Source organism: Centrocercus urophasianus, unplaced genomic scaffold, assembly GCF_019232065.1.
Source record: "Centrocercus urophasianus isolate 14NV4802_14NV808 unplaced genomic scaffold, USGS_Curo_1.0 seq_13, whole genome shotgun sequence".
NCBI classification, from domain to species: domain Eukaryota; kingdom Metazoa; phylum Chordata; class Aves; order Galliformes; family Phasianidae; genus Centrocercus; species Centrocercus urophasianus.
Window position 1 is genome coordinate 31,877,943 of NW_024884475.1, and position 19,751 is coordinate 31,897,693.

The 19,751-nt window shown below is 38.8% G+C and overlaps 1 protein-coding gene across 6 annotated transcripts in view; it reads right to left on the bottom strand.

Annotated features, from left to right (window-relative positions):
• PDLIM5 (PDZ and LIM domain 5) overlaps positions 1–19,751 on the bottom strand; it is a 116,904-nt gene that overhangs the window by 17,785 nt on the left and 79,368 nt on the right. For 4 of the 6 annotated variants that reach the window (XM_042811637.1, XM_042811636.1, XM_042811635.1 and 1 more), the window contains one exon: positions 10,557–10,732. In XM_042811637.1, the coding sequence (XP_042667571.1) occupies positions 10,557–10,732 (176 nt within the window). Of the gene's footprint in view, positions 1–10,556; positions 10,733–18,547; positions 18,680–19,514; positions 19,671–19,751 lie in introns of all 6 variants that reach the window. The other 2 variants (XM_042811634.1, XM_042811632.1) reach the window with 1 other exon arrangement.

The following is a 19,751-nucleotide window of genomic DNA, read 5'->3' on the forward strand; positions in this document are numbered from 1 at the left end:
GTTGGTTTACCAATGACCGTATGATAAAATAAAAATTCTCTTATGCATGAACCATGCTATAAAATACGCAAGTTAGTATTGTATTGCTGTGGCCTAAGCAATAACAATTTGGGCATTGAGGACTAGTGAAGGAAAGTGAACCCACTCTATCTCAATTGAAGTGAATGAACTCAAGCTCAATGCCCAAACCAGAAAATAGACCAGTAATGTACACTAATAGCTATTTCAGAACATACACTACACTGTTGTTTTTTCTTATTGTAAAACTCCTACAGTTGTTTTACAAGACTTTTTTTTTCCACTATCTATTCTTCCTTCTTTCTCGCTGTTTGATTTGCCTCAGACTCTTATCTTCATGATTACCATCTGAACACCAGCCTGCAGTCAGATTTTATTGACCACTTGTATCCTTCTGTAGGCCAGAAGCATGCCATTAACACTTCAGTAATTCTAGCAAAGGCTTATCTCTCTCACTGCAACACAAAAGAGCATTTTCTGTTGGTAGAGGTGAGTGGGTTTTTATTGTTATTGTTTGTCTGTAACACTAATAGTTGCCTGCTTATGATCTATATGATTTGGGGTTTTTTTTGTTTTTAAGCTTTCTTCAACCTGGTGTTACAGAATTTCAAGTATTAGGCATATTTTCTCTTTCAGAGTGAACACTGATTTTTTCTGACTAGCCCTCCTTGTTTAAAAGCTAGTCAATTCTTATATCAAGCAAGATTGCATGGATTACAGGGAGGAAGACAACTGTTAGAGTTTCTGATTTTTTCCTGTTTTATTCCCTATTCCCTTTGAAACTTTTCAGACTGAATTTGGTTCTAAGCTCTGTTTTACTGTGGAAGAAGCCTAACTTGTTTATTTACTTATTAACTTTTGGTTGCTTAAACAGATCCTCTAGTTTTCAAACACAAAGGCATCATTTAAAGAAAAACATCAGCCCCTAAAAATTTCCACAGGCTTTTCCTTTGCAAACAGAGCTTTTACTATGGCACACAAGTAATAGCAAGGTGGGTACGAATTCTCACACTCAGCCTAAGCCTCTCACCCTCTCAACTCCAGCCATCACTATGAGCCCTCCCGCAGTTCGTGCTTTATACTTTGCTTTTTACTCTCTCCCTTTGGTATCAAAGCTTGGGGATGGGTTGCTGTTAACTGATGCTTTCCTTTGGAAATACTGTGGACTGCAGATTTGTTGTAAGGAAGAGGCTGCAGAAAGGTGGTAGTTATGCTTCCAAATTCTTTTAAAAATGAGTAGACAGGTTCAACAATGAAAAGATGAAAAGACCAAGCACACAAGGAGAAATACATACTGTTGGATCTGCCAGCAGCTCTGTTCTCACAGAGCTGGTACCCAAGCTCTGGCAAAGTGCTCACAGGCTTGTGATTTCAAAAGATGACCTACAGGGAGGGGACAGAGATCAACGCTGTATGCCCCACAGCATCTTGCTGTAGATTTTCTGACCCTTTCTGGCACGCAGTAGGATAGAATGCAGCAACTTGCAGGTGGGCTCTGAAATATTAGAGCTGTATATAATAAAAAATACATACATTATAATCAAAACATGACAATTCATAGGAATTATATATGTAGTCAAGATCAATTCCACCCTGAGTGCCAGAGAGGCTCACGCTCTCTTCAAGTCACAGCAAAGACCTCTGTGGTTAAATTTTAGAGTTTCTGCAGGCCTGCACCTTCATTCTCTCTTTAGTTAAACCTTTCAAAGCACCGTTGATTTCCACTTGTGCATTGTCATAGCTGCTTTTTCTAGAAGACAAAACACTCCATACCTGACTATTAACTTTCTACTTTATTAGGTTCAAGTTCTGCAAACCCTCAATGTTTGTTTTTACTGAACTCCTTGGTATGGCCAGTTTAATATTTAACAAAGTTTTAGGCAAGGTGGAGAACTGGCTTTTTCTTTCTAAAAATCCCAGTGTGACTTTGCCCTTGTTTCACTAACAATAGGCTGTTCCATTGCTGAACACATGGATAACTACAAACACAAGCAAAAGATTTTTAAGACAAAGGGAGAAAGGCGGATACGCAACGGTGCCAAAGTCACTTTGACAGAGGTTCTCTGGTGCATAGCAACAATACAACAGCCTGAACTGTTTAACGCTCACTTAAACATAACATCAGGCTTCATGTAATATCTATAAATAACAGTGCTACTTTAACTGGTGGGAGTGCCAGAACTTCATTTTAAAGTGTTCTAACTCGGTGATTTATACACTGCTATCAAACTACTGTATTATTAATGGAAAATATAAAGGTTCATATGTCCAATTTTCTGACTTCTCTTAATATATCTGTACAGTAAGAAATCTTCCAGCTCTTTCCTCCAACTCAAACAGATGGCCGGATGAAGCAACGCGTCTGAAAAGCTCTGCTGTCAGCTCGTTACATTAACCATATATAACACCCTATCCATTCCCGGGCCTGCGTGAAATCGTACAAGTTAAATGGAGAAAACTACGGGACTAGCAAGAAGGAGAAAGAAGAAAAAAAAAGGGGGGTGGGGGCGTGGAAAATGTCATGTTCAGCAGTTCTCCCTTCGCTTGCTGCAGTCTTGGAAGCATACACAAAGTTAAAAGCCCACCGCTGATTAAAGGCAGAACAGGAAGGATTAAACCATTATCATTTCTTTAAATACTGGTGAAGGCTGGTATGTGCTCCGTGGAAAATCACAACAGGTGCGAGTGCGGCCCAATTTCAGCAATCTCTGAAACTCCAGGGGCCAGTTCCTGTGCTAGCGACCAGCCTTTCAACTGCAAAGGTTCCGACTAAATTAGCTGTAAAGGATCTTTAATTAAAATGAGTATAGTGGTTTTGGCTTGCTCAGTGTGTCTCCTTGTGATTTGCTACATCACATACCATCACAAATTTGGCACAACTGGCAGAGCTGTTACTGAATATGTGCCTCAAGGAAAAGAAAATGAAGCCCTCCTCATTCCCCTGTACAATAGATTTTTATTTCTCTCCAGTGACAGCTCAGAACTCCATTTGTGGCCTTCTGCAGATAATATTTTGCTTCTCTCATTCTGAGCTCCTGTTTTGACCTTGATAGCTTGACTATGCCTGAGCAGAGCAGGAGAGTCTGGTCCTTTATCTGCTGTTTTCATAGAGCTGATGTTTATGCTTGCATAGTGATAAGACCATATCTGACAAAGAAATACTGACTTTTCATTTGTTGTACAATTACTAATGATAACTTCCAAATGATCTACACACTATTCTGAGTTGGCAACAGCAATGGTGCAGGCTGCAAATTAAGGAGAAACTATCAGACAAATCTGTCTGTGACAACAGACTAGTAATTTTTTAAGAAATCAAAGACAATGAGTATCTAATCTTGAAGACTGGTGAATGTTCTCACTTAGAGGGTGTGAAATAATCAGAGACAAATAGTCTCCCCACCTCCTTTTTAATGACTGGAGAAAAGAGCATGAATCTGTCTGATTTGTGCCTACAATTATTTTACGCGTACAAAAGTTTGGTGCAATAGCACATGAAATAGCAATATTGGACCACAGGAAAAACTTCAAAATATCAATTTGTTACAGAAAGGTGAGTTTCTGTTTAGCAGATCCAGTATTGTGTAGTAGGCCATTCTGCCTCCAATAAGCACAAAGTACACATCTCTATCATTACTAAGACCCACTCCTTAAATATCAACATTCAAGTTTTAAAAATATATTCTAGTTTTCACCATGTCTGCAGGAGTTACAATTTCACATTACCATCAAATTAAGGTTGACATTTATAAATCACTCTGGTTTCACAATGGGTTTTGCTTGGCTAAGTCCAAGTTCACATTACTTAACTTGTAAGAATAAATTCCTGTGCTTTGCTGTCATATGACAATATAATCATTTAGATTAGATGAAAAATTAATAAGAAAAACAGTCCATACACCAGAATCAGGAAGCTTTTGTGTTTTGACCTGTCAATATATCACTTTTATGGACAAGTCTTTCTTTTTTTTATGAACAGCAACTGCATCGCAGAGGGGCAAACAAACTTTAACAGACTTTTTCAGTGAAAAATACTGGAACTGTCTATTATTTTTGGATCATTTATAGCTCACCAACAATATAAGAATTTGCCTTAAGTTGAAGTATTATTCCAGTTTCTCCCCCATATTCACACCATTGTCCTCAATGGGCATGCAGTTCCTTAACCCCCTAGTAATTAGTCCTAGCTTTATTCTCCTGTTCAGCAAAGGAAACAAAGTGGCACTGGATAACAATAAAGAAAGCTCAGGACTTTATGAACAAGGTAATGTTGTCTTTGCCACACAAAGGTGACAGGCCACAGACTTCACTCACCCTGTCAGGGCAACCTGTAATGCACGTGCATGTAGAGAAAATAACTATTAAAGCGCAGAAAAATGAAGTTAAAGTGCTACAGGCAACTTCTTTACGGACCTTTAGTAAGTCTTTACTGGAAGTATAAGCATTTTGCCACAGCAGAGTAAATCTCAGTACCCCCATTTCTCTTCTCTTTAGCTCCATGCCATTTGATCCCAAGGCTGATACGATCTCAATTCTGACACATTTACCTTAACAAACTTTTGCAGACTAAGTCACAAAGAAAAACACAAAGACCCAAACTGGTGGTACATGCAGGACAGGATGTCAAGTCACACCTAGGAGCAGGTTTGTATTTTATTCTGTTTTCAACGTTCCAATATTATCAAGGGATTGGGAAGCAGAAAAAAAAATGCTGCAAGACAGCACGCTAAGGATAACTCCAGAGATGGTAAAGGCAAGTCTATCAAACACATGAAAACAACTGCAAGGAAATAGCAGAATTTTTCAAACAAAGTTGCCTGGGGAGCAATTTTTCAATGCTTACAGTTAGTTTCCAAGTGTGTTCCCCCTGCTGAATGGAGCATGTGCTTAACACATGTGCTGGCTCAGGATTAGGCAACTGACAGTTGCGGGTATTGCAGAATATGCTGACATGTCTGACCAGCCCTACTGGAAGAGGATTACATATCCCAGAGGTATTGGGCTAAGAGAAACCCTGGGAATAAGGAGGTTAGCAAAAACAGCTAGCTGGTCACCTAACACTGCAAGCTTTGGATGCTTCTTTCACAAACCCTTCCCACTCCATCCTCATGCTCAGGAGGAAGGTCAGTGCATATGGCAAACCCTCCCCTCCAAGAAGTTTGCTGACTTTTGTGGCCTCCAGTTACACTGACTTCAGGCAATGGTTCTGCTGGAGCCCACCAGCAAAGCAAGGCTCTGCCCACACAGGTCAGCACCATGCCAGCAGCTTGATATCTGACAACAGCATCTTAAAGAAGGTGATCTTGCATAAGAAGTGTGGTCCTACACTCCTGACTTCTGATCATCAAAGATCCTGCTGCCCATTCCGAAAGACAGTCTGTCTTCTGGCCAAACTCCAGTTTGTGTAACTGTATTTATTGGATAATTGTGCTCTTTCTTAAATTGTCCCAACAGTTTCAATTTGACACGGTGCTATTCACTTCCTTTCAAGATGCTGTGGGGTGTTACAGTGTGCTGAGAAGCAGCTGTTATGTTTCACCAAAGAAGTGCCTGCATGGTGGGCAGAAGCAGTGCCTGTGCTTGCACATGGTGACAAGACTGCAAATGCTTTGGCGTTCCTAGAGGGTGAATGGTGCAGCATAAGTTACAAAAGTTAGCTACAAAATAGCAAAATAACTCAGAGCATCTAGGCTACTGGTGGGCTGTGATGGTGCTAGGCCACTGGTGGGAATTTTGTTGCTGTTGCTTGAATATAATAATCTTCTCTCTTTCTGGTGGAAGCTCAAAAGGAACATCATAACTTGAGAAAAACAAACTGAGGTCTGCTATAAACCCTAGCCAATAAACTTCACACAGTAGTGACCACAATTTGACTTACTGCAACAAATAGCAAGAGTGCTCTTGTCAACTGTGGTGCGTATCATCACTTCATCATGTACATGTCACACTTCCTCTGGATGTTGAGATCCTTGTACACCCAATAGGTCAAAGATCAGACTTGATTTGTCAAGTCAGGCTTTTACCATGTTTACCCAGCTTCTGTGAGCATACAAGAAAGAGTGGGGTAGCTATCCACCATTTCCTTTACCAAAGCACTAAAGAATTCTGCAACATTAGGATTTAATTCCAGAAAAGGACACTGTATTGTGTTACTTTCATACTGGGTAACTAACATTGTGATGTGCTGGAATTTGAAAACTAAGAATAGTAGAACAATTATGCCTAACTGAACATCTTTTCCAGATGCTCTCGAAACAAACAAACAGCAGCAAAAAAAGAACACCTTTAATCCATAATACCATCCCACAGAAAACTTTCTACAGGCAACAATACAGATCTCATTTTAACCTTATAAAATTACTCCACTCATTTCAGCAAGTTGGGAACCAATCACAAGATCTAGACTGGCTCTTGCCATTCTCAGTGTTCACTACCACTCATAGCACTCCAAGTTGTTTCACAGAAAAAAATGAAATCTTGCTCTTTAAGGAGGTCACTAGAGATTTTAAGGAAGAGAGCTTGAGAAGGGCACACTGATGCACAGACATCTGAAACAATTTTCATGCTACTGCCCAGGAGAATAAACCAAATGCTCCCCTGGGGAGGGCAGAAGCTTGCCATCAGGGAACATATGGTGCTCCCATGTTTAGCACAAGTGTTCACAGATACCCTGCAAGCAGCATTCTACAGCATCAAGGATAACTGAGCTCTATAGATGCTATCACTGCAAGATCATTTGGATCAAGGTTGACACCTGCACTGAGAAAACCTATGCCTGGGGTATCTCCAAGTTCACTATGTGAGCCACACACTGTAGACAGTTTTTGCACTTTCAAACCTCTCAGCATAATCATAAAACAAAAAACAAAAAACAAAACAAAACAAAAAAACAAACAAACAAACAAAAAAAAACAAATCTAAGCCAAAACCAAACACAAGAAGCCACACAACTTTTCTTAATATTAAGGGTATTCTCTGATAGCCTATCCAAGAAAGGGAGATGCCAGCTAAAGGCATAAGGATGCCTTCTGACTAAATGACTAATATGTGTAGTTGGACACCTTAATAAATAAAATCACTAGTAATATTTATGCCATAAAACAGCAGACTACATCTTTCCCAGACACAAACAAAATCCTGTAACATATCTGCTTAACTATGGAAGCAACTTAGTACTTACTATGTACAATATTCATTAGAAGAGTGAGTATGACTAGCACTACAAAACTGTACTCCAAAGGAGTTTCTATTATTAATAGCATACTGATACACATTTGCATAAGACTATGCCTTCATTCCTATTTCCCACGCTAGGCTACAACTATGAAATCAATTAGACTCAAAGGGAAATATTTCTATTTGTTTAAAATTTTGTCAGATCCACAACCTGCAAGGCCAAATTTTACTTGGCCTATGAAGCGCTGGCATTTTTACTTGAAAAGAAATGCCAAGCTCACAGACTGCAAACAAACAGCAGAATTAGTGACTGAAATCCAAATACGCCCTGAAACAGTTATAGTCTTTCTTCCACATTTGACTAATTTTACCAAAATACTCAGCTAATTAAAAGGTTTTACTTGTCAGACTGCTGGTTTCAGCCTAACTAAGCAAGCTTAGGCACAATGAAACCATGGGAATTTTTGTTTTTGTGAAATACGTGTCTGAGAAAGACTGCCATCAGTCTCTGCTGTAACACTGCTGTAACCACGTTTAGGTCTCTTTTAACTGCTAGTTTTGCATTACTGAGTGACTGGGGCAGCATGTGACAGAAAAAGCCAAGGGTGACCTCATGACAGGTCTATGGGCCCAGCTTGCAGTGAAACTTTTAGAACCTCCGGACAAGCTTCAGAATCCTAGGCAGCTGTCACAATCTCAGCGAAATCAAGAAATGTTGCTTTTTTCTTTTCTTTTCTTTTCTTCTTTTTTTTCTTCTTTTTCAACTTAAGAAGCTTGCCAAGTGAGTGGCTAAGTGCATCACTTCATCACACATGGGCAGATGAAGGTATCTCCAGACCAATGAAGCCAAATAATTTAAGAAGGGAGAAAAAAAAAAAGAAGGAAGAAAAAAAGGGCATTTTGACATTTCCAAAATGTCCATTTTACATTTACATTTCAGAAGGAAGCTCCATGAATAGGAAAGAGTACAGACTGACTGTCCATTTTAAGAAGCATTAGGTTTTCAATCTCTCTCTCTACTGCACATTTTATTTCTTGCTCCCTCGGTATTTCTGAAGCAGGTAATGACTTCACCTTTTTGGCAGTGAACTTGAGGCAAGATATTCTCAGGTTTTCTAGCACAAAGCATAAAGCAAGACAACAAAGTTCTCATATTCTCAGAACCACCTTTTCTATCACTGCACATCATCCTCAACAGGGATGCAAGGAATGGGCCGTATTTCTCTACCTTTGTTTGTCCAAAAAGGTATTTGTTACCCTACATCTTGCATGGTCAGCCTCTTCCCTTGTGCCTGCTGCTGTGGGGAACAGCACTGATCATAACTGGCTCAAATCTTGGGTTCAAGTGACCTGGTTGCATCTCCCAGTGTGGCAGGTTCATACCTTCATTTTGGACTGCCAGATCTTAGCGTAGATGCCTTGAAAGCTGTTTTATATAAACTTTGAACTTTTTAAAATAAAATTCTGATTCAATATGTATGCATGTAAAACCTGCAAATTCCTGAAAGTGATGAAAAAAGCAAGAGTCAGATACAAGTTCTAATAACTAACTGTGGACTTTGCAATTCTGTCACAACTTCTACATTAAAAAAATATTTAAAATATGCTGAAATATCACACGAAGTTGTTTGGATTATTTTTTGAGCTTTTCTAGCATATATCAACCAAATCTGCATGCCTAGCTTTTACCCTCACTGATCTACTTGATACTCCTAAGGCAAAAGAAGAGATTTTCAAATCATCCAGAGCAGAGGCCCAGATTTCCACAGATGTACAGAATAAAGTGAAATTTAATTCATCCTTACTTATCTTTCTCCATCACCAGCAGTCATCAGCACCTCAAAAAGTTATTTCAAACAATACTTGCATTAATGATAAAGCACAATAGTAGGAATTGCTGTGAAATACCTAACAATATACTGAAAATGGGTGTGGTACTGTTGAAACTCAAAGTTGACTATTGTGGTGGCTGGTTGTTAGTTAGTTTGTTTTTTGTGCAAATGAAAGAAATTAATCCCTTTGTGGGACAGAGAAGGAGTCACACCAAACATGTAACAGTCACTTCTAAAAATGAGGGATTATCATATTCCCACAATGCTTGCCTGAAGTACATGCGATCAAAAGTAACTTTAAAAAGATTTTCCTAACTCAAAGTCAGAAAACAAAATTTGACGTAATTCTTTACCTTGTCTTTAAGATGTTTGACAGGGTAGTACAGAAATGACAGCATATTGCCATCTCGAGGCTCCATAGCAGTATTGCATGTTCAAAACGTCTATTTGTCACCAGGTTCACAGTAATTTTAAGCCATATGTGCCAAAGACTCCATTATACACCATACGTTTTATCTTTATTTTTATGCTATGACCTCTGCAGATCCCTTTCTGGGCTGGGTATACTTTAAAGAAGGGAAATCTTTAAGAGTAAAACTTAAGGAAAAAAGAAAAAAGAAAAAAGGAATTTTAGCATTACATCCCTTTTCAGAAGGAGAATTGATAGTATTAATCTCATTATTACCAGAAAATCTGCAGTCTAAATTTAATTAGTAATACAGATTTCCCGGTTCCTTTGAAATTAATACTAAAGTTTAGTTCAGCATCAAAGACAGATTCAATTTAAGAAACAAGTTACATTAAGAGATTACCTAAAATCACTGCATATAATATTATGAAAAAATATATACAGAATTACACATATTGTATTTCTTGAAATGCATACAGTAATATGACAGGAGCTTCCATAAGGAAAAAAGCACGCTTTCCAAACATTTTAGTCACAAAACTTCACTCAAATGCAACAGCCATGCTAGTGATCATTATAAGAACCCAGCTGTAAATAAACCCTTTTGTCATAAATTAGATAACATTGGCATCCTCCATGAATAAAATCTTCAAATGCCAAATACATAGCCACTTTCATGTTTTAGTCTTTTCTTCCTTTTTTATTTTTTATTTTTTTAACATTGACTTCAGAGGAGATCACTCGGGAACACATATCTCTGTTGATATACTCCTTGAAATCACAAAGAATATGTTCTGTTGAATTTACAGTCATATGGGGAATACCAAGTTAAAATTGTATTTGTACATATGTGATTGTTATACACAATTTTGACAGAAGGTCAGAGACATTGGATTTTGCCTGTTTGTGAAACCAATTACATCTAAAAGGCTACTTTCATAAGGATACTCATTTACCAGAGCTTCTGTGCTGTTCTTCCCTTTGCTAAACAAAATTGCTTCTACTCAAAACACACGAGCAGCCCTTTGAAGGCTGCTGCTCTTACACATCTGATCATGCATATCTTACTGAGATCTCTGAGGCTCTTTAACCAAACAAGAAAATACCTCACTGCAAGTTACCTGCTTGGCTTGGAGGCTGCCAGCCTGAGTACTTGGCACTGCTTGGGGGTCCTGTTGGCTTGGGAGCTGAAGGAGATGTGGTATTGTTGGTGGGGGTAGGTTTAGCATCTGGGCTTTCATGGCTGGCAGACACATTCCTCACTGAAGTGGCAGGTGGGGTAGGCTCCACGGAATCACTGTTCAGAAATGAGGGAGAAAGAAATAGGATGTATGGTCAAGTAGTGCCTTGACCATACAGCATGCAAGCACTCAGACACATTATGAGGCCAAAACATAAATTACCAACCTTGATTTTTGTCTCCATATTTACAGGGTTAACAAGTTTCACAATGAAGAGTATATCTGAATGTTCAGTTTAGTGAGTAATAGCTATTGCAATTAAAGTCTTTTGCTAATAGAGATAGCTGTCGCTGATGCTCCAGTTGATTTGCTACACGCAGTGCTTACAAGTCCAGTGAAGCACGAAGTGCATTCTGTTACATTCAAATGCTAAAAGGTATTCAGACATCTGAGGCATTTACAGAGTACATTAGACTTCTCAAAAGCTTAGTATACAAGTCTTTTTAACAACAGATTCTGAGGAAGTAGAGGTACTGAATAAAAATGCCTTTGCAGACTGAAAGAAAAAGGATAGGAAGACGTTATCCACCATTAAGCAGCAGCTCAATGCTGCTGACAAAGTAGTTTAGGAGACTGGCTTCCAGAAAAAACTGTCTGTAACTTCACTGTCACAAAAGTGTCATTCTAAGTTGTTGAGATCATTTGACACATGACTCATCAAACCAATGGTCCACTCACTGGATAAGGAGCCGGCTGGATGGTTGCACTCAGAGAGTCGTGGCCAGTCGCTCAATGTCCAATTCCACAGGAATTGGTGGTGGGACTGAGGCTTTTTAATGTCTTTGTAGGCAACATGGACAGTAGGATCAAGCGCAACCTCAGCAAATTTGCAGATGACACCAAGCTGAGTGGTGCAGTTGATGTGCTACAGGGAAGGGATGCCACCCAGAGGGACCTGGGCAGGCTTGAGAGGTGGGCCAATGACCAGCTCATTAAGTTCAACAAGGTCAAGTGCACCTGGGTTAGAACAATCTCAAGCATCGAAACAGTTTGGGTGGAGAATAGGTTGAAAGCAGAGCTGTTGAGAAATATTTGAGGTGTTGGTTCATGAAAGATTCAACATATGTTGGCAATGTGCTCTTGCAGCACAGAAGGCCAACTCTGTCCTGGACTGAATCAAGAGAAGTGTGATCAGCAGGGTCAGGGTTGTGATTCTTCCCCTCTGTTTTAATGAGACTTCACCTGGAGTACTGCATCCAGTTCTGGAGCCCCCAACACAAAAAGGATATCAAACTGCTGGAGTGGGTACAGAGAAGGGCAATGAAGATGATCAGAGGGCTGGAGAACCTCCCCTACAAGGACAGACTGAGAGAGATGGGGCTCTTTAGCCTAATGAAAAGAAAATTCCAGGGGGATCTTATAGCAGCTTACCAGTATCTGAAAGTCTACAAGAAAGCTGGGGAGGGACTTTTTATAAGGACGTGAAGTGACAGGACAAGGAGAAATGGTTTTAAACTGGAAAAGGGTAGATTTAGACTACGTATTAGGAAGAAATTCTGTGCTGTGACATCAGGGTGTGAGACACTGGAACAGATTGCCCAGTGAAATTGTGGATGCCCCCTCCCTGAAGCATGGATGAGGCTTTGAGCAACCTGGTCTAATGGGAGGCATCCCTGTCTAAAGCAGAAAGGTTGGAACTACATGATCTTAAAGGTCCCTTCCAACACAAACCACTCAATGATTCAATATACCTGCTTCAGGCTGGAACCCCATTACAACTTCAAGATTACTTCAAAGCAATGTTGGTCTTTTTCTATTGAAGCATAAATAAGACAAGCTTGTTTCTCCATCCAAAAGACTCATCACTACTTGTCAAATCACTTTTTGAGTCCAGCTTCTACTTTATTGCCTTTGTCCAAAAACGTAAATAAGAGAATCCTGCTGAATACAGCTGCTTTTACACAGAAGAGGCTACTTAATGAGTAAGACTCTCTCATAAGGTCAGTAATCTCCATCTACTGGATTTCATATCTATATAAGGCTGTTCAAAAACAAACATCAGCTTTCCAAACACAGTCACCAAAGGCTGGAATTTCACCTTTATGCAACACATTTCCTGAAGGACATCACATAGAAAACAGCTGAGGTGTGCAGCTGGCAAAGTGCTGCCTTTGAGGCCTCTCATGTGCAACCATTTTGGAAGAAAGAAATGGAGATGTCAAGATGGAAATTCTGCCTCATGCCTGTGTTTGCCAAATAGCAGTATTACAAGTGTAGGCAACGGAACAGACACGGACTCATGCCTACAAGGCTAGATGAAAATGCCAACTTCTACCTTCACCATCTCTAGCTCCATGGTTGAATTCTCAAGGTTCTGGATGACATGGCATGTGACTTCCTAAACCAACAGATAGCTGGAGACATTTAGGTTTTCATTTAGAAAACAAAAAGACTGCAAAAGGCAATTCTAAAGACCCTAAACTGAAAGACAATGATAAACCCAGGTATTTGACCACTTGAGATAGACTGCATGCTAGTAGACAAGCTTCCCAAGTGAAAAACTTGAAGCCATGACATTGGCAGAGGGCATCAGGCTAGCCTCAAAATTTCTGACAGATCTTGAATAACCTTTGTACTTTGTGCCTCTATTTTTCAAGTAAGAGTTGAATAAATCCAAGCCTGCACTGCAGCCAGTTAATTTAACAGGCAAGTTGCTAATTACTACAGCTTGGCACATCTCTCCTGTGTATCAGTGCCTACCAGCAGTGGTGGACTGCAGTAAACAGTGCGTACACTGGTCTACCTAAATTTTAGCTTCTCATTTAACACAATTGCCTGGGAGATGCATGCAGTATTTTCCTTAGAGAGAAAGATACATCCATATATTTGTCTCATTTTTAAAGAACCCCAGAGATATTCCACCTTTTACAAGCTAAACTTACTCAAATTCATGCTTCAGAAGTAATTCCTAAACAATTTACTATCTCCTTTTATGTCAGAAAGCATTCAAACTTAAACTATTTGTATCAAACTTTATTAATATTATTAATACATAGTTATGTATCTGAAAGAAATGAATTGGTTACGGAAAAGAACTGCAGTTCATTTTTCATTAGAAAATTGAAGAAGGAATTATGAACCTTGTGTATTTACCAAATTCCACATAAGTAGATTTCTCAGACTTTCCAAACAACACTGAAAATGTTCAGGTTATTCTGATGTCAAAACACTTCTACTGTCATTAATGTCAAGCCTAGCTTCTACCTCTAGTTTTAATCTTTTACGTTTGTTTTATAATTCAAATGATTCATTCTCCACCTAATTAATACTTATAGCAAGAAAAAAGTCCACATTGAAAGTTAACATACGTTATCACTGGAAACGTTCTTCTACACTTAGGGTAGAAGAACACTTGGTCTCTCCAAAATACAAATGACACATGTTCCTAGATGTAGCCAGAGGAGTCATATTTATTGTAAGAAAGATGGTATAAGGTACTGAGAGCTTACTAGATGCAATAGAGAGGTGATGAGAGGGCAGCATGTGTGGAAGGAAGCAGGTCCAGGTCACATATGAAACGAGGATCAGTTTCTCAGAGATAGCTCCTAGATATCTGCAGCCATGCTTCCTTTTGAAAATCAGGGGCTAAGAATACTTCAGAAGTATTCTACAAAATTAGCACTGGAAAATCTTCCTGAACATATTCAGGCGTTTCGACGCCCACCCTTCCCTCCCTTCAAAAAGCAAAGAGAAGAAAAATAGATGGTATGGGGTTATAGATGCCTAAACCTTCATTCATCCTTAAAAGGGAACTCTTGTACAGAGCTGTGTATCAGAAATACATGCTTTAAAGAAAATAACTATGCCTCATGCTGTTAGCCAAAAGAAGAGCTGTGCCCCTAGCAGAAAATTAACTACAGGCCATCATATAAGTTCTAGTGCTGCTGAAATGGTAACAAGAGACAAATCTCAGACTTTCCTGAACAGACTTCTTCTAATGCAAGTTCAGGATAGTAAGGTATCCATCTGTAAACATCATCAACCAAGTCTCAGCATGTACTAGTAACTCAGTCTGGTACATCAGTATTTTCCAAATAGTTCTCTGGGTTACAAATGATATTTTGACTCCCACTTGTTGCCCAGAAAGCTGTGCGAATTGGAACGAATCCCATGGGGTCTAAAGCAGCTTGCTGACAAGAAAGGTCACATAACATCTAAGAGCCTGTAAGAGCTTTCTTCATATGGCCAGGAATTCTGTGAGGTTATTTTCCCCTATGAACAATAAATCTTTTAAGACAAAAACAAGACAAAGAAAAAAACAAAGAAAAAAAAAAAAGAAAGAAAGAAAGAAAGGAAAAGAAAAATGTGAGCAAATCATTCTTCTTGGTTCTTGGCACAACCAAGTGGAATGTGATAGCCTTGATTCTGCTTTAAAGAGTCTATAACAAATATATATACATAAACAAACTAGTAAGAGTTCCTTTGTGTTAAACATTACTGCCTGCCAGTTACCTGTTCATCCCAAGCAGGCATAGAGTATATAGTGCAGGAATTTATATAACTCCTAAAATGTATGCACAATGCTTGATACAGCTCTGAAGAAATGAGAAACTTTTAATATGAGATTTTTGAGGCATTTATACTGAATAAACTTTGAAATGTAGCAGTCAGGAAAGAATGAGTTCTGGTCTCTAGGGCTAAGTATACTGTTGCAGAAATGCCTCTCCAAAGAGTTACATACAGCAGGATATCAGCACAGCTGGGATAAAACTTGATCCTAAAATCTCAGTTTCTTGCTGTTAGTTACACTGTTTAAGTCATATATAACTCATGACATATCTTGTCTGGTATCTACATACACATTACCTGAAGATACATGCACAATATCAGATATCAGGAAAAGCCAGGCATGGGAATTATAAAACCCCACAAATGAGGGAAGGCAGTTGTCTTATGCTCTTGCAAAAACACGAGAAATACTAAGTGCTAAATGTATTCCAAAATACATTTGTACTGCAAAGCCCAGAGTCACATTCAACTTCTAAAAATGGCATTTACATTTTGTTTTAGCCTAGCAGTGTCCCAGTAATTTACAAGAAGGAAAAAAAAGGTGCAAAATAAAATAAAAGAGTAGAGAAAGCCGTGTGGGCAGAAGTTTTTCCATATCAAGTTACAGTAAGGACATACATTACCCTTACGTAAGCAGTGGTCTGCACAAAAAGAATTCAGAACTTCTTTCAGAATAAATATTCTCCTACAGGTTCAGACTGTCCTCTTGTCAAGTAATTGAGCACTACATTGGGTCAGGTACCTAAAGCAAAAGTCACATCTACATCTATACTTGCTAATGTTTCCCAAAACTTCAGGGACTTTTTTTTATCATGTGGTTTAATTTTAGGGAAAAACTTTTAAAATTCTTGGAGAGTCAAGATATTAAAGACATTGGTTCCTTTGGTTTATATATGCAGTTTTGGTGTGAGGGGTTGGGGATTAAAAAAGAATTATCACCAAAACCTATAAAACTTAAGGATCCATTGCCAACAGGATGACCAGTTCATAAAAGACTGCATGGATACATTATACAACAACAAAACACAACACATTCTGAGGGATCTGGCAGAGGAACAAAATGTGTAGATGTTTAGCATTACTTCAAGCCAGTTAACAGATATTGCATTAGTCAGAAAAATGCCAAATTTCCCGGAAGCTATGCAGTACAGTAATGCTTCAGACAGCAAACTTTTCAGAATAGAGATGAAGTGAAAGAGATTCAATAGAAGTAATTCCAGAGCAACTCTCCTGCAGAACAAGACCTAAGTGCTGTTTTTGTTGTATTTACAACCATCTTGTGTTCTTCCCTAAAGACAATGCAAACATAAGCTATCTCAATAAAATAGATTCATTACCCTTTTGTGAAAAGTATTTAACATAGACCTAGAAAACTGAAAACTTGAAGTTGTTGAAGCTTATTTACCTTGGCTGTCTCGGTTGTGCCAGTTGTTTTTTGAACAAGTCAGTGTATCATATGATGCCATACCCTCATCTCTTCACGGACATAAGATTTTAGCTCTACTCACACACCAACTATTGTATTGTGTCATTAAGTGAGCTGTTGTTTAAAATAACTTTTCAGCACTGTATTTGTGCAGATATTACATGTCATTAGACTGATAGTAATGCAAAGACATTTTAATATCCAGTTTATCATAGAATCACTCAGGTTGGAAAAGACCTTAAAGACCATCAAGTCCAACCATGACCTAATCATACTACCCCAACTAGCAACCCTCCACTAATAACGTCCCTGAGCACCACATCCAAACAGTTTTTAAACACATCCAGGGATGGTGACTCAACCACCCTGGGAGCCTATTCCAGTGCTTAACAACCCTTTCTGTAAAGAAGTGTTTCCTGATATCCAACCTAAACTTACCCTTTCTTCTTCTGAGGTAACTATAAGCATAATTTGCCTTTTGCCTCTGCTTTTACTACATGTTTCTCAGCCTATATAATGAGACTGTGTTCCTTCCCTAGTTATGATGAGGCATCACAGAGCCTTATTTCCATGGCTCCATCTAGTGGCAATCTCTTCTTCCTTAAGTGGCAGCCCGAGACAACAACGAAATTAGACACTGTTATCCTAGTATGTTGTGTGCAAGCTTTATATCAACACCAGTTATTTATGCATTTACATCTCCAAAAGTGTGCTTCCCAAATCAGGAGAGTTTCTACTTGACTCGTGAGCAAAAAGTGGATAAACAAAGACAGCTTCACAGTCTGCAACTGAAATGCTTACATTCTTTTAACAAGCTAACTTCACATGCAGCTTATGCCACAAACATAGAACATCAGTGAGTAAACGAGACTCAGAGAATTTTCACCACCATTGTTTGCTCTACTGAATTATAAGCAAATAAATAACATAGATAAAGTCTTGCTGGCAGCATGCCTTGGATTTCATCTGTGTTGTACAGGCATCAGAATTGCTAAGGAGAATTTTTCTTTTGGAGCACACAAAAGAGAAAATTTTGATACAGCTTAACATTATCTTCGTGTCTAATAACACTGTTTTCCTCCCAGAAGTCAGGGCTGCTTTAGCCTTTTTCTGTGACTCAAGTCACCATGGAAGCTATGAAGAAGGAGGCAAATGACTAATACATAACACTTTTTTAATATCAAGTGGTATTCAGCTCTATCTTTAATCGGGCCTTATCTCCTAAATGTATTACTCCTGTGAAAATGCAAGTAAGCACATGAAAATGCATAGATTACGTCTCCCTTAGCACAGCTTAATACATACTGCCCTTTAAAATATCTGCCAAAGATTTTCCCCTCTGAGGCTAAAGCTGATTACAAAGCATCAGCTTTTCACAGGAGCTGGTGTTAACATAGCTGTGGTCAGGAAACAAGAACAAAACGTCCTGTGCACTGAACAGAATCAGAGTTGGAACAAAGAGCCTGGACAGCAAATAATTTTTAAAGGACTTATTTGCTGCACACGTCAGTTATTTGATTTCTTACATTAAAAACGAGCTTTGAAAAATAGCAGTGTCCCAGGAACGCTCTCAGCCTAACATGCAGCTGCCCAAGAAATCATTGCAAATAATTCATTTGGGTAGAGCTTTTGAGCCAGAATGCCATTTCTTCTCCAGTCAGCTACTTAGTAATAGTGCCAACCAACACAACACAAACAGTACTGTGCCTCTCAGAAGTGCACCAGATGCCCACCTAGACTTAGTATGGTGGATTTACATGAATAGCACTGGCAGGACCAGGGTGCAGATTAGTTCTGCAAACAGGTGAAACCAACAGGGTTTGGGGCTGGGTATATTATGCCGAAGTCCACAACAGGCAGACTGCTGAAAACATGCAGACAACAGAAACAGGCTTTGAAGTGGAAGCCAGTTCTTTATGCAACACCAGGACAATACCTCTTGCTGTTTGGCAACTCCAGAGCACTTGTTGACTTCCTGGAGGGCCTGCTGGCTTGTAGAGGAGCTTTAGTTACAGGGGTGATGAGCAGGGCATCCAAGAGCAAGCGGTAAGCACTAGGTTCTGAGAGCCTAATAAGCATTTGAAAAGACCATGTAAGAAATTAGTTGACTGAACAGATTTCAGGTTGGCTGGGATTAACTGAAAAGTCAAATAAATGAAAAATTCTGAAGGTTCTACAGCAGTATGGATAAAATGAACTGAGAAATGCCATTCAAATAAGTGGTCTTCAAAGTGGTGTGCACACACTCCAATGTGGTGCAAGAAAACTCACCACAGTATGAGAAACATCTTTTTTTTTTTTTTATCTTTAATAAAATAATTTTTAAAGGCTTATTTAATCTTTTCCCTCTTTTTTTTTTTTTTTTTTTTTAAACTATCTGGCTTTGTGTATTGTCCATAATGTACGGATATGTATATTAGTACAACAGGTCATGTATACAGTTAAGAAATTAAAAAAATATACATATATTTGGAATGCATGTCCAAAAATACATATATATATATATATTTTACTGATGGACATGCATGACCAACAAAGTTGAGACCACTGGTCTAAGTAATCCCTTATAAAGAGCAGTATAAATAAAAAGATAAAGATTTAGTTGCAACTCTCTAGTTGTAGTCTTCAGATCCAAAAACTATAGACAGATACAGATTGTTCTTTGTCAGCTGTACAACAGTTGTTATTTTCAGTTGGTTTACTGATCGAACCACAACATGGATGTCCATAAAGATCAGGAAGGTAGAATTACTCATCGAGATTCAGAGCAGCAGATTGGAGTAAAATAAAAGGACACCGGAGCTTTGGAAATATTCTAACTACTTGCCTACCACAGTATTGTGAAAGAACTTAAATATTCTTAAGCCAAGCTATGAAAGGTTCCTTTCAGAGTTGATCTCTACCTGGCATGAACAGCAATGGCAGCAGACACGGCAGCAGCAGCCATACGCTTAATTTTTGATCTCTGCTTGAAAGGAGAAAAAACTGGAACAGGAGCAGGTCCAAGCTTGGCCAGACTTCCTGAAGGACTTCCCAGAAATTCTGTTCTAGCACACAAACTTTGAACCAACAGAGAAAACAAAGAAAGCAGAAAAGATTGACAGAGAAACAGTATAATACTATATAGCATTAACTACTGG